Source organism: Excalfactoria chinensis, chromosome 1 (genome assembly GCF_039878825.1).
Source record: "Excalfactoria chinensis isolate bCotChi1 chromosome 1, bCotChi1.hap2, whole genome shotgun sequence".
Classification (NCBI taxonomy): Eukaryota; Metazoa; Chordata; class Aves; order Galliformes; family Phasianidae; genus Excalfactoria; species Excalfactoria chinensis.
Window position 1 is genome coordinate 56,839,618 of NC_092825.1, and position 13,154 is coordinate 56,852,771.

A 13,154-nucleotide genomic window follows, 5' to 3' on the forward strand; every position below is an offset into this window, starting at 1 on the left:
CACACTCAGCTCTTTCTGTCATCTCAAACTCAGGCTGCTCAAAGAGGTTGTTTTGTTTCCTTGCCGGTTGCAGCGACTGGATGCTGCCTCTCAAGGCTCTTCACAGTGAAGAAAGCACTTTAAATTTAGACGTGGAGCTGGTACCTGCTCCCTCTGTGTTAATTGGCCCCAGAAGGGAAAACACAGCTGCTTCTCACAAACTTCTGCTCTGAGTCCCTTGCCCCTTCTGAGGGCACACAACTCCCACTCTGGTTAAGCTCTGCCTGAAACTCACCAATATCAGCAGCTGGAGTAGGGGGGGCTTGTAAACAGCTGGTGCCCTCCTGCCCTGTGGTTGGTGGTGGTGGTGTAAGGTTAGCACCAGCTTGAGCTGAGGGTGGGCTTTCCCTTAAGCTACTCTTTATTGAGCACGTTTCACTCCTTTATCAGAGTGAAGGTTGCTAAGACCTCCTCCTTGAGCTTTATTGCAGTTTTTCAGAAAGCAACAGCCAAAGAATTGCCACAAGTCAGGGACAGAAAGAAACCAGCAAGTACAGAGGCACCAGTAATTAGACTTTTCCGTGAAGGGACAGACTCTCTTCCACTCTCACTCGCTCACTCACCACTATCCAGCTTCATCTTCAAGGACTCAGAACTTGTAACACCCAAACAAACACGAGCTTCAGCAAGCAAGGTGCAGAGACAAATGAGGCAAGGACTGTTTGCCAGCCAGGGATGCTCCTGCAGTCATCGCCAGCCACATTAGGCAAGACCAAGGGCCCTTGAAATCAGGAACAATACTTGTTCTGATCCTCTGAGCACAAGCTGCCCCACTGCCCTTCAGCTAAGGCAGGATTTATTGATTCACTGTAAGCTGCAGCGGGATTTGAACTGGATTGTAGTATTTGGGGTGGAGACCAGCAGACAGCAGAACAAAACCCCTCATCGGTAACAATTTGGTTGTGGTTAGTTCCTGCTGCCCCTCTTCCAGAAGAAATCACAGGGTGCCCCTCCCATGCCACAGCCCACCTTCTGTAGCTCCTTCCAGACTGGTGACTCAAAGGTGCATAGTTCAAGAGTCCTGGGATTCATGTTGATGCACAACTGCTACCATCTATGACTCCCAGTCATCCTCATCCTCTTCACCTGGGGGCTGCTGTGGGGGTGGGAGGGGTGGTATCGAGTCTGACATACGAGCAAAGGCACCAGCAGGACTGCCAGGAGCATCGGGATTTCCTGAGGCTCCTGGCCCTTTCCCTGAAATACCTGGGAGGGAAAGAAAAGCTCCAGTGAGTGGCACCTGGGGCCTAGAGAACACGCAGGCTTAGTGAAGGTGAGGTGAAACACATGCCTCGTGGCACTGTGCCTTCAGCAGCTAGCTGACCCAAGCAAGCAGAACTGCAGATGTGCTTAAACAGCACCACAGCTCCCTTCAAGGCCTTGTTTCAGCAGAGCTCCACCTGAGGTCTGTGCCCTCCCCTGCCCTCTGTGGGCAACACAGATGCTCTGAGGGTGACTGATCAGCTCCCCTTGCACTGATGAAATTCTATGCGATACTGCTGTCTCACCCTGTGCAGAGCCCCTCTCCGTGGCAGTTTTCAGAGCCTTGGGCACACACTCCCTCTGGTGTTTCCAGCTGATCATGAGATGGGAGGTTCCCCAGACATCCCCCTCTAAATGCACTCCCAGCTGTGCCGTGGCACACAGGCCTAGGAATGAGTCTGCCCCGGGTTCTAGGGCTGTGGCTGACAACTGAGGTGCCTGATAAAGCTCTGCCCCCTCCCTAGGGGGACGGAGCAGCCCACCCTGTGTGACAGTACCTTTGCGCCTCAGCACCAGCTTGTTGAAGAGGTCTGACATCAGATCTCCACCTTGTCCCGTAGCTCTCACTGAAACAGAGCAAAACCCCAAGAGTTTGAGGAGGAAGAGTCAGTCTGAGCCTAGCAGTAAGGCAGCTAATGGCATTTTCTTTTCAGAGTAAGGAAGAATAACACAGTCTTCAGCCTCATATCACAACCCCTGTCCTCCCCTCCCAACACAGCCCAGTTTCACATTAGGAAGCCGGGTACTAGGGGGGTAACAACGTTCTCTGGGGAAATTTAAGTGTGGAAGTGCTCCAGAAACAAGAAGGCTTGGGCATCTGCAGTCCCATTCTGCCAAATCAACTGTTTCCAATATCCTCAGCAGCCACCCAAACCACTGTGCTCAAACCAGCTCAACTCTGTTCCTGTCTTGGCTCCAGGGATTCCACTGTCCTTCAAGCAGCACCTGTAAACTTCTCAGCACATCCTAAGACAGAGCGGGTGTCCACCTAGAAAACGCATGCTTGCCTGGCAGATGGAGCGTACCAAGTCCACAGAGCGCTGTCTAAATGGAAATACTGAGACCTTATGCCAACCCGTAAGAAGAGAGCACCTCTCTGCTCTGTATAGTCCTTGTGCTCCTGGATGCCAGTCTTCCTCCAGACCTACACCTCCCCAGCCCAGGGCAGAGAGAAAGGAAGATGAGATTTGTATAGCAAATCAGCACCTTGCTCTTGCTCCTTTTGCTTCTTCTTCTCCAGCTTCCTCTCCTTGACACTGCGGAGGTTGGCCTTCCCAATGCCCCCTGCCTGGCGAATGGATTCCAGCAGACTGGCACGTCCAGTTGAGGGGTTCACCACCTCCTTTGGGGCTCCCTGGACTGAAGCTGCAGGGATAAGAAGGACATGCATTAGCCCCGGGTACAGCTGCAAGCCCAGCCAGATCCCCATGGAAAGGGCTGCTCTGATGCCCTGCCATCTTCTTTTTGGGACTGTGAGCCTGACACAGACACTTTCAGTCACAGGCTCGCACTTAGCTCAACCAGCAAGAGGCCTGCCAAGATGAAACTGAAGGCCTGCAGCCCCACAGGCAGGCAGGAGCAGCTTCTCTCCTCCACTGGAAAGCAAAGAGGCCATTCTGGAAGGGTACTGAGGGCATGAACTGAACCTAAGGAGCTGAATTAGATTCAGCCAGTGAAGCAGATGGGAGGTGTGCAGCCCTTACCTGCAGGCACAGCCTTGCTACTGTCCTCACTTGCTGTCCGGCCTGGTTCAGAGGGGGCTGTAGGCTGTGGCAGGGGCGGTGGGGGAGGCACGATAGTTGGCATAACAGGAGGAGGTGGGGGAGGAGGCGGCGGGGGAGGTGGCAAGAGCCCAGGATCCTGAAGGTCTGAAAGATGAAAGAAGTTGCATCTGAACAATCTCAGAGGACATCAATCTTGGAGCTTCGGCTGAGAGCGTCACAAGCCTCAGCAGCAACTGATTACAAGTCCCTCAGCATACACCATGCAACACCATACAGCACCACGCACTCTCACCCTGTGCAGCATCTCTTACAGCAGATATGACCAAGGCAAGGGCTGAGATTCACTGTGTTCCCCAGCTCCATTCCACTGGGCCTGTCCAGCTCACCCAAGGGATTCCTATCTTGCTGCTCTGAGTCCAGTCCCCCCCCGCACAGTGTTCCTTGGCTCCTGCAGTCACCTGAGGCAAAGGGCCCAGAGTCTGGCCAGCACTTAAACAGGCTGCAGCTTTGACTCAGATCCAAAAGCACCCTTCTGACCTCTCCACTAAGCAGCTTTCTGCCTTGTTCCGCCTTCTTCCAGTGAACCCCTCCCCACTTCATCCTTCACAGTGTCCTGGGAATGGTGACTGGAAATACCTGCTTGTGAAGGCTCCGTTGACTCAGTGCTGAAAGTGGGCAGCTCTGGAATAGCACTGCTTGGAGCAGATGGTGCGATGCCAGGGCCCAGGTCAGCGCTGTACATAAGATCTGCAGCAATGCCAGGCAGGTCTGGCAGGTAGGATGGCACATCGATCTCAGGGACCTGACCCAGATCTGGCACATAGAAGTAATTTTCTGCTACCTAAAAGAAACAAAAGGACAGTGCAGTGAAGGCACTCCATTTCCTTGCAGCAAGCAAGGACACTGCAGAGAACAGCGTGGATGGCAGTCAAGGCTGAGCTCTCAGGTGGGCTTTGCTACTGTGGCTGGCCCTCAGCTGGCCATACAACTCTATGCTCTTGTTTTCTAAACACAATGCTTTCTTCTCCAGTCTGACCCAACAAGCTCCCAGCCTCCTTTCTCCAGCCCCAAACCACACATTCAACCACACACCAATAAAGCCCTACGTACAGTCACTACAGGGTGTTTGTTACAAGGTCAGTCAGGTGGGGGCCTTATAGACTGATGCCCTGCCTGCCCCATGTCCACAACAAACATCACACCCCTTTGTTCAGGCTGGTTGGCCTTTCCATTTTCATTAGCAAGTGGCCCTTTCCAGCAGGAACAATAGGGCACGAGCCTTCCTCCAGGCACCTTCCAGCAGTGGCACCTCACACCCATTCCTCTACAGGAATTAGCACAAGGGAGACAGATGATCAAGTGATGGAGTCTCCAAAGTCCTCTATAACTTTGAGGTCCAGCAGCAAGGTGAATCATATCACATGACACTTCTCACATCATCCAGCAAATGACTGAGAGACACCTGCCAAGTTTAAGGGCTTTGTCTCATCCATTAAGCACAGATCGGGACTGCAGGCACAAAAATAGGCAAGGTCTTTTTGATAAGCAAGTTACCCTGTGGCCATGGGGGGTGGGGCATTCCCATACTGTTCTCCACCCTACAAAAGCTTTTTCCTCCTCTAGGAAAGCTAAGTACATACCCTTGACTGGGAAGCAACTACATCCCCTCGGCTACATCTCACCTGCCGGTCCAGCTGTCCCCTTTCAGTGATGGAGAGGGGAGCATCGAAAAGCTTCTCTTCTGTCTCTGTTTCCAGAGCCACATGGGTCTTGGTCACTGCTCCTGCTAGCGGATCCAAGAAAACATATTTCTTGTACCTAGGACAGAAGGCAAGCATTTCAGCAAGGCACCTCAACAGTGTTAGCCAAGAAGGACTTGAAGAAGAGCTCCCTAGTCACTCAAGCAGGTGGAACACGTTGGGGCATCCCTCAGTCTCCTTCAAGCCCTTTTTCCTGTCTTGCTCCTCCATAGCCAGAAGCCTATCAGTTCTCCATTCTTCCAGCACATCCATCCTGCAGCAAAGCCCCACCACACTGCCACGCATTACCTAGCTCACCTCCCACTTTCAGGCCTGAGACTGCCTTATTAAGGGAGGAGAAAAGAAAAAGAGGGGAAATAATCAGTGGTTTGGGAAGAAAGAGGAAGTCCAGCAGTGGAAAGCTCAACTAGGACTTAAAAGATCTTCAGTGTGGGCAGAAGGATGAGGTAAAATCAGATGGGAAAGGGAAGTGCAGTGTGTGTTGGCAATGGAGACATTAAAGCAGTGACAGTGGTCAAGTGTTGTTGCGAGGAGCCATCAGGAGAAAGTACCTAAGCAGGCAAATGGGGCAGGTGAGAAACAACTCTCAAGGCTGGTGAGAACTTACAGGATGATGACAGGAAAAACAAGGAAGTGTTAAGCTGGATTGAAGGCAGGTGAGTGGAGGAATCCACCCATAGAACAGAGTGAGTGAGAAAGGGTTGCTAGCTACCAAACCCTGTCCTGTCAAGAGTCTGCTAAGCAAGATCCCCAGGAAAGCAAGCAGCACAGCTGCCCTGGGGCAGGGATAGCTCCTCTGAGCACAAGCAGAGACAGGTGGCAGTCATGGTACTGAGCCAGCTCACAGGTTCTCCGTGGTGTTGAAGAGCAACAGGGAGCTGAGGGAGCTGATGTTCCTTGGGAGGCTGCCAAGACCTTCTTCTGCATCATCTTCCTGGTGAATTTTGGTGTTCACACACACAGGGAAGTACTTGAGCTTCTCCTGCAAGAAGACAGATAATAGGCAGCAAAACACTACAAGAAAAACAAAGCCAGTGGGACAGCTTTCCCCAGCCACCCAAACCCACACTACTGGTTCCACTACCAAGTCTGGGAATCCTACTTCCCCCTCTCTACCTCCCTTTGAGCAAGAAAGCACATGGACAAAACTGCAACCCCCAGGTGATGAATCTCATCCATTCAGGCCCATAAATTATGTTTTTGGTGCCACAGATGGGTTATACTGTTGGTGTTTCAGTGGCACGAATCCATCAAAATAAAACAGCCATTTGGGTTCTTATAACCAGAGGGAGGGACTAAGCATCTCTGTCTGAACAAGGCGTTTGCTATAGTGTCTCCAGCTGGGAGATAACAGACATTTTCATGCAAGCAGAGATCCCAAACATCTCTATTACCTCCCCTCTGCTGCCTTCACCTGATGTTTTAGGAGGGGTGATCCCACTGGTGGGGCATGCAGAGAAGGCAATAGAAGGTTAGGGGAAAACTGCATGCTTTCACTAGGCAAGAGATCAGGAGCGCGCAGGGTGGAACGTGCCAGATGGTTTTGCAAAGCCTGAGGGATTTGCAGGAGTTTTCAACTCTAATGAACTGAAATCTCCTCTCTCTTGGTTCTAAAACTTCATGCATAATATATAGAACTCCCTTTAGAAAAGAACTTATTACATCTGAACTGCTTGACTTTTACAGAGCACAGGAATTGCCATCCCAGATCAGAGCAGCGTTTCAGCTAGCATGACAGCACCCGCTGCCAGATGCTCTGGGGGATGATGTTCAGTGACCACAACATACTGCTGCATGCACGGCACTACAGGGAGGAAAGGAATTTGTCCCTGAACCCAGAGAAAGCCTATGAAACAGCAAACTCTCCTCCTAGACACATCCCTCCTCAGCACCTTCACAACTCATTCTTTGGTCCACCTGGGACAAGCAGCAGCCTCGCAGCTCCATGCTGATACAGCTTCCAACACTACCCACACAGCCTTTTACTGCCTTGCTACTTCCAGCATCACCAGATGTACTTTATACTTGCAGGGGGGAATTGGAGACCATTGCCGGTTCAGTTTTAAGACCGCAGCTCAGCAACGTAAGCAATTTCCACTAATGGAAATTTCAGGTTTGAATTCGGTAGTCAGAAATCCTGGGAAACGGCTTAGTCACAGCTCAGCAAATCCACCACAAGTTTGTACGGTGCTCTGAGTCTACAAACGCCGTGGGAAAAGACTTGGGAGGTTCTGAGTTTTGTTTCCTCCAAACAACAGATTCCAAATACACTGAAACAAACACCCTGCCTTCCTGCAGCAGATAGGCAAAAATACACGAGTCAGTCGTTATTTAAGAGACTCTCGAACCAGAGATTCAGAAACAAAGGCTCTTTTTTGATCATTAATATTCATTTTGCAACACTTGATTTTTTTAAGCACGAGGGAGTGCTGATGTTTCTGCAGAACTGTTTTCACACACGCTTAGCCCTCGAGTCAAATACATAGATATATTTTACTTCTCTCTTTGTAGATTTCAATTAGCGTTGGAAGACTGCGCGTCACTTCAAGGGTGGAGCGAGAAAGCAACCATTACCTACATTTACTTATAGGTTTAATCTAAGGCAGTTATAGAAGCACCGAGTGTATTGCTCTGAAATGTAAATCTTTTTCATTTAAATGCCACCAAAGTGCGAGCCTTAAAATATCGACATCTGTTTTGATATTCAGAATAGGTATCTGTCATCAATAATACCCTGCAACTGTGAATTCTGAAGGTTGGCACATCACTTGAGAATGAGTGCTCTTCAAGTGACATGAAGACTGTAAGCCAAAGGTTCAGCAGCCTCAACGTACATCACAGAGTGTGCTTGAATGCTCCAACACCTGGACATGGTGATTTGGCACCTAACAGGATTGGGTATGGTGCACTTCCAGACACTTTTTCCCCTCGGAGCCTATGATTAACAATACATAAGTCATGCTGATTCTTAGGTTTAATTAACATGCCATCTTATGATGGGAATTGGGGTGATGCATCAGAAACCCCTTCTCTCTCATGCTAATGGAGGCTAGCTGGAAAAGCAGTTAAAGGTCAGGAAGTGTTTGACTCCACTTATGGTGGATTCTGCATAGCACACAGGGCAGCTCAGGTTACTGACACTGCTGAAGTCTAATGAAGTATCTCCAATAACCTGCAACTTTCAGACGGACCTCTCCCCAGTCCCAGTGGAGAACCCTGCAGCACTCAGACACATCCCACCCATAAAGGCAGTGTCCAGCACCTCAGAAGCCCTAAAAGGCTGCAGCCAGCTCACATTTAACCGTGCCTAGCTGCTAACGCAGCCATACACACAGCAAGTGAGTCGGGCTTAACACAAGGACCCCATCCACAGTGCTCTTATCTGTCAGTGTTTATGTTACCAACCTATGCCTCTGTCCTCTCACCAGCTGAGTCTTCATTTGCTTGTGGAATGGAGGGCAAAAGAGAATTTCCCAGAAGGGAAGTGTTTTTAAAACAAAATTGCAGAACCACATACAGTTCGCCCCAGAGCACCAACCCTGAGCACTCAGCACAGGCTGCCATTACTTACCCTCAAAATGACAGGAGCAGAGCTTGCTTTCCTGGTGGGGTGTGAGTGTGCGAGTGCATGTGTGTGTGTGTGTGTGAAACTAGCAAAGGCCACTGTGACTGCTACCAGCAAAGAGGCCCTCATTAGAAGTGAAAACAGGCAGTGAGCCTCCGCTGAAAGCCCTGAATAATTGAGGAGGGTATAAATGCAAACATTAGACTTCTCTCTGTCACATTTCATTACTGCAAGGCACATCAGGCTCATGCTCAGCTGTAGATAAGAAGGCCCTGTCCCCCTGGATGGTGTTTGGACCACACTGAGCCCCACTGCATAGCAGCTGCCGCTCTTGCAGGTCCTTCCATCTTTCATAAGCCCCTTGTCAGCACAGCACTGTCCTGCCCCACAGAAGACTTATGGTTGACAAAGCTGCGGGCTCTCCCAAAAAAGAAATAGTTCAAATGGAGAACTGAGTCACAGGAGGAGGGCAAGAAGCACAAACATCCAATGAGGTCTGCAAAAGTCCCTGTGGTGATGGCAGCTTTGATCATGGAGAGCAGAGCTACTCAATGGAACAGAGACCACCTAAGTGAGGGGAAGGGTGGCACTGCAGGTGAGTGACATAGGCTGGAAAGAAGAGCATGCAGAGCTTACCAGCAGGCATGTCGAATGGGCATGCCATTTGCTCTTTGTGGGACATTGCCTCTACCAGTTAATTCTCTTTCCAGTCTTCCCCCTGTGTGAGGGTCTGTACATCAGCACCAGTCCCTCCCTCATCAATGCCTGTGTATCTCTGCTCTCTGTAGGCTGTCTGATGGGATGGGGCCATCAGACAGCCATCACAACAGCAGTTGGCTTGCCCCAGCTGGCCGACAACAAGTCCCATGCAGCTGTGCCCTTGGCTACTGTCAGGCTTTGAAAGATGCACAAACCCTGCCCAAGTGTGCCAGCTGTCCATTCGGCCAGCAGACCCACTTCCCGGCCTGGCTGAAATATTCATAACTACCTCGCTGTACAGAGACCACAACTCCATTAAAACTCAGGAAGGTTCAGTGTGATAAAACATTCAGTGGCAGGTTTATTTTTGGGTCAAGGCATACAAGGATGTGGATGCAAGTCTCTTAAGGGGAAGGAAGCAGGGAAGCTGACAGCTTGAACCCTGACCTGCCAGGAAAAGCACATCTGCTACTCCTGGCACAGCACAGATGCAGTAACCTTTACAGATACCAACTTGTCCTCTCTTCTTTCCAATCCAGGCAAGGAGACTTTGAACCAAATTGTTGGGGCGTTCCTTCTCATCAAACCTATCACCTCTCAAACCATCCTAAGACGCATCTCCCTGTCACTCAGTACACAAACAAGAAAGGAACTTGACATCACCACCTCCTTCAGCATTACCTACTGCAGACAACAGCTGTTCAGCTCCCCACCTATACCTAAAACTCTGGTCTACTTCATCAAGGAGACTTCTCGTTTCTTGTTCATCTCATGGTCTTTTCTCCTCCTCCTTACCTGCAAGGATTTTTCATCCAGCATTCGGTGCTTGCTCTGGATCTTGTGTCTTGGCCATTTCTGTTTAGCTGGATCTTCTGCACCAGCAAAAATGGAACAGTACTCCTGCAGCCGTTCAGGGGCAGGATACTTGGCACTGGAAAATACCTGAGGAGAGACAAGGAGGCATTTCAAAATCTCAGCAACTAAGCAACCTTCTGCTGTAGAAGCACATGGAGTAGATTAAGGCACATGATCTGTGCTGCCCGTGGGAATAGAGAGCCTCGGACTCAACAGGCTCCTAAGGGCTATTTCTACAGGAACCATCATGAGGGCCATCAATTTTGAAAGCTGAAGTGCCAAACATTCTCTCTCTCTGTAAGCAACAGGAGGCAGAAAGGCTTCCAAAGTGTAGGAAGTGAACTGGAAACACTTTATTTAATTCAGAAGAAATGGTAAAAGGAAGGCTTCCACTAGTTTTACACAGCTCACACAGATAAACATGTATTGGAGGGGAGGCTGTCTATCAGCAGCTTCTATTCAAATAACGCAAGACTGTAACATGAAATGAAAGGGCGTTGGGCATAGCGAAGCACAAAGCTGTTTTATTTCAAAGGTAGTAGCTAAGGCAACAACTTATTTAGGCCTCATATGGCCAGGAGCTGGGTGGTCCGTGGGTTTAAGAATCATTAACTGGCCATGTCAGAATGGGGATTCTCATCACAACTCCTGCTCAGCAGCAAGGCACAGAGAGGTGGATGGGCAGCTGTTTTTCTGCAGAGCTTGCTTCAGGGGTAAAGACAGAAGACAGAAAGAAAGAGGGAAGACAGCCTTCATTGGAGTCACTACCTTAATAGCCTTCTTGCTGCCCTTGATCTTCTCAATCTTTGCTTGTGCGAGCGTGACTCTCTCACTGATTGCCTGAAGCTGTGCCCGGCTGGTTTCCACCCGCTGTGAGATCCTAAGGAACAAGGACATTGCTAAAGGGTAAGAATCCAAAGCCAGAGATTTTCTGGCAAGAGCCACTGGCCACACCAAGGGGAAGGATATGAATCTCAGTGGTCAGGGTTGTCTCACAAGGCAAGATAGTGCTGGGTCATATACTCTAGTCTTGGTCCCATTAAGAGTTTCTCACGTGCTCCAATGTGAAACAACACAACTCTCTGCAACATTCTCCTTTCTGACTGAGGCACAGCACATAAGATGGAGAACTGAGTGCAGAAACCCCCCTGCCTCATTGCAGATACAGATAACAAGAAATCACATTCAGTTATCACCTGACAACAAGCTTCTCAGAAGAGACCCTCCTCCTCCGTACATAACTACTAGGCGTAGCCCCACTTCAAGCACAAATGCTAATAGCTGTTCTGAAACTTCATCCCTTCAGCAAAACCAGCACAGAATATTTTTGTGGCCAGACAATCTTTCAGGAGACATAGTAATTCATTTCAGCATTGTTTTGTAGCAACGAGTTCCAGCGGACCATTTTGCGCCTGTAAAAATCAATCTCGGTCTTTTCTTTAAACTCTACCCCCAAGTCCCTCTTTGCATTTAAGCAGAGAACACCTATGCTCTTTTTTCCTTCTGTCTGTATAATCCCTTTCAGTAACAAAGGTAACATTAGCACTTTCCAATTCTACCAAAGCTGTCTTTTCACCTGGTGCTAAAATGGACTCCATTAAAGGCTCCTGCTGGCTGCAGCAAGAGAGCAGCCAGCTCAACTCCTTTCATTCCGAAAGACCCCCATTTCTTTCTCTAGCCAGCTTTAAGTGTTTCCACTTGCTTAGAACCACGCACCCCTCTTTCTGAAGGCATGAAAACTCTTGCAGAGGGTAGGAGAGCACACAGCCTGTTCTACTCTACTTGGAGAGGGAGATGAGCAAAACTGAACCTCATGAGATCCCACCTCTCAGTAGAATCCTCCACTTCCCCATCCTTTTATTTTAAATACACCCTAACAGCTTGTATTTTGTACCAACACTAAATGCAAATCTGTTCATGGTTTCCTTCCCACTCCCTCCCGCCGACTCAGCAGAGGAAGTCCACATCGTTTATATACTTGATAGTTCTCAGAGTAGCTTATGTTGTTCCTTTCGGCATGCATTTCCTAGCACCTGTCTGCAGCAAATTCCATGTGTCACAAGGCTGTCCCATTGCCTCATTTTGTTAAAGCACGAGACGCTTCCCAAGGAACTAAATCTTTTCTAACTGTTCTTTCCAGCCAATTTTCCCACCTCACAGTTGACTTCCTTTGCAGATGTTTCATAATCGTATTGATTGACCTCGTTCCCAGAGCTGCTCCTGGGGGCACCTGCCTATTTTTACTTCCTCCAAAGATGAAAAAAAACTAGTCCTTTATTTCTGCTTTGCCTTTCTCCCTCAAATCAATGATGTAATTTTCCCTCTCACCTGTGAGTAGACCTCTGTCCTAAAAGAACTTAGCAAAGCCTTCCAAAAGCTCAAAGTAAAGAGAAGGTGTCAAACACTTTTAGTCATCACACTGCTGACTCCCAGACCCAGGTCTCAGAGGCCAACGAGGCGTACATTTCTCTTCCAAAAGGAAATCTTAAGCAAATACTCATGCAAGCCTGAAAACCAGTACCCATCCTCCATCCTATTACTCCAGAATGCAAGAAGGCCAAACGAGGTGGCAATTTCTTCTCTTGCTACCTACCTACACACCCAGGTATCACCTCTTCCTTCCTAAGAAACTCAACTACAGCTTCATCCTTCCCTTCTACTCCTAGATAATGAAGAGTGACTACAGTTACCCACAAAATGGCACTATGGGACTGCCTACTCCCTGCACAAGCTGGGGAAGCTGTCCAGTGCCAGCTCAGGTATTTCAAATCACTTTGTCTGTCCCCAGAAGCACCCTGTGATCTGTGATTTCTCCTATGATCCCTGCTCTAGAATTTACCAGTGTGACATTAAGAGATCTGCCAAAAACCTTCACCTGAGATTCACCTTCATAGAACACAACGCAGAAGGAATACACACCAGAACTGCTTTATTTCTTGCTGACCAAGGTAACTACCAGAAAATGATTAAACCCTCTCAATCCAACTAATCTATGAAATTGCATCACAGGCTCCCAGGAATGTATGAATGTTACGTGTGCACAATTCAAGTTACAGTCAAAGTGGTGTTTCTAAAGACAAGAAACACGAAGGGCTGAAGGGCTGTGTACCCAAGGATTTACAGGGCAAAGCATACGAAGCAGTGCTGCATTTGGACTTCAGTCCCCATGTTGAAAGGATTGAGTTACCCATTGGTGTTCATATGGAATGCAATGGCAGGATGGGCAGGAAGGGTGAATATTAATCAAAT

The 13,154-nt window shown here is 49.0% G+C and overlaps 1 protein-coding gene across 2 annotated transcripts in view; it reads right to left on the reverse strand.

The window, feature by feature from the left end:
- Positions 1 to 448: 448 nt before the first annotated feature.
- The window catches only part of WASHC1 (WASH complex subunit 1), a 38,626-nt gene continuing 25,920 nt past the window's right edge, over positions 449 to 13,154 (reverse strand). For both annotated transcript variants that reach the window (XM_072342457.1, XM_072342452.1), the window contains 9 exons: positions 10,674 to 10,785; positions 9,846 to 9,992; positions 5,632 to 5,768; positions 4,709 to 4,844; positions 3,663 to 3,867; positions 3,006 to 3,170; positions 2,509 to 2,667; positions 1,800 to 1,868; positions 449 to 1,245 (listed from right to left, as the gene is read on the reverse strand). In XM_072342457.1, coding sequence (XP_072198558.1) covers positions 1,094 to 1,245; positions 1,800 to 1,868; positions 2,509 to 2,667; positions 3,006 to 3,170; positions 3,663 to 3,867; positions 4,709 to 4,844; positions 5,632 to 5,768; positions 9,846 to 9,992; positions 10,674 to 10,785 — 1,282 coding nt within the window. In that variant the 3' untranslated portion in view covers positions 449 to 1,093. The remainder of the gene's footprint in view (positions 1,246 to 1,799; positions 1,869 to 2,508; positions 2,668 to 3,005; positions 3,171 to 3,662; positions 3,868 to 4,708; positions 4,845 to 5,631; positions 5,769 to 9,845; positions 9,993 to 10,673; positions 10,786 to 13,154) is intronic.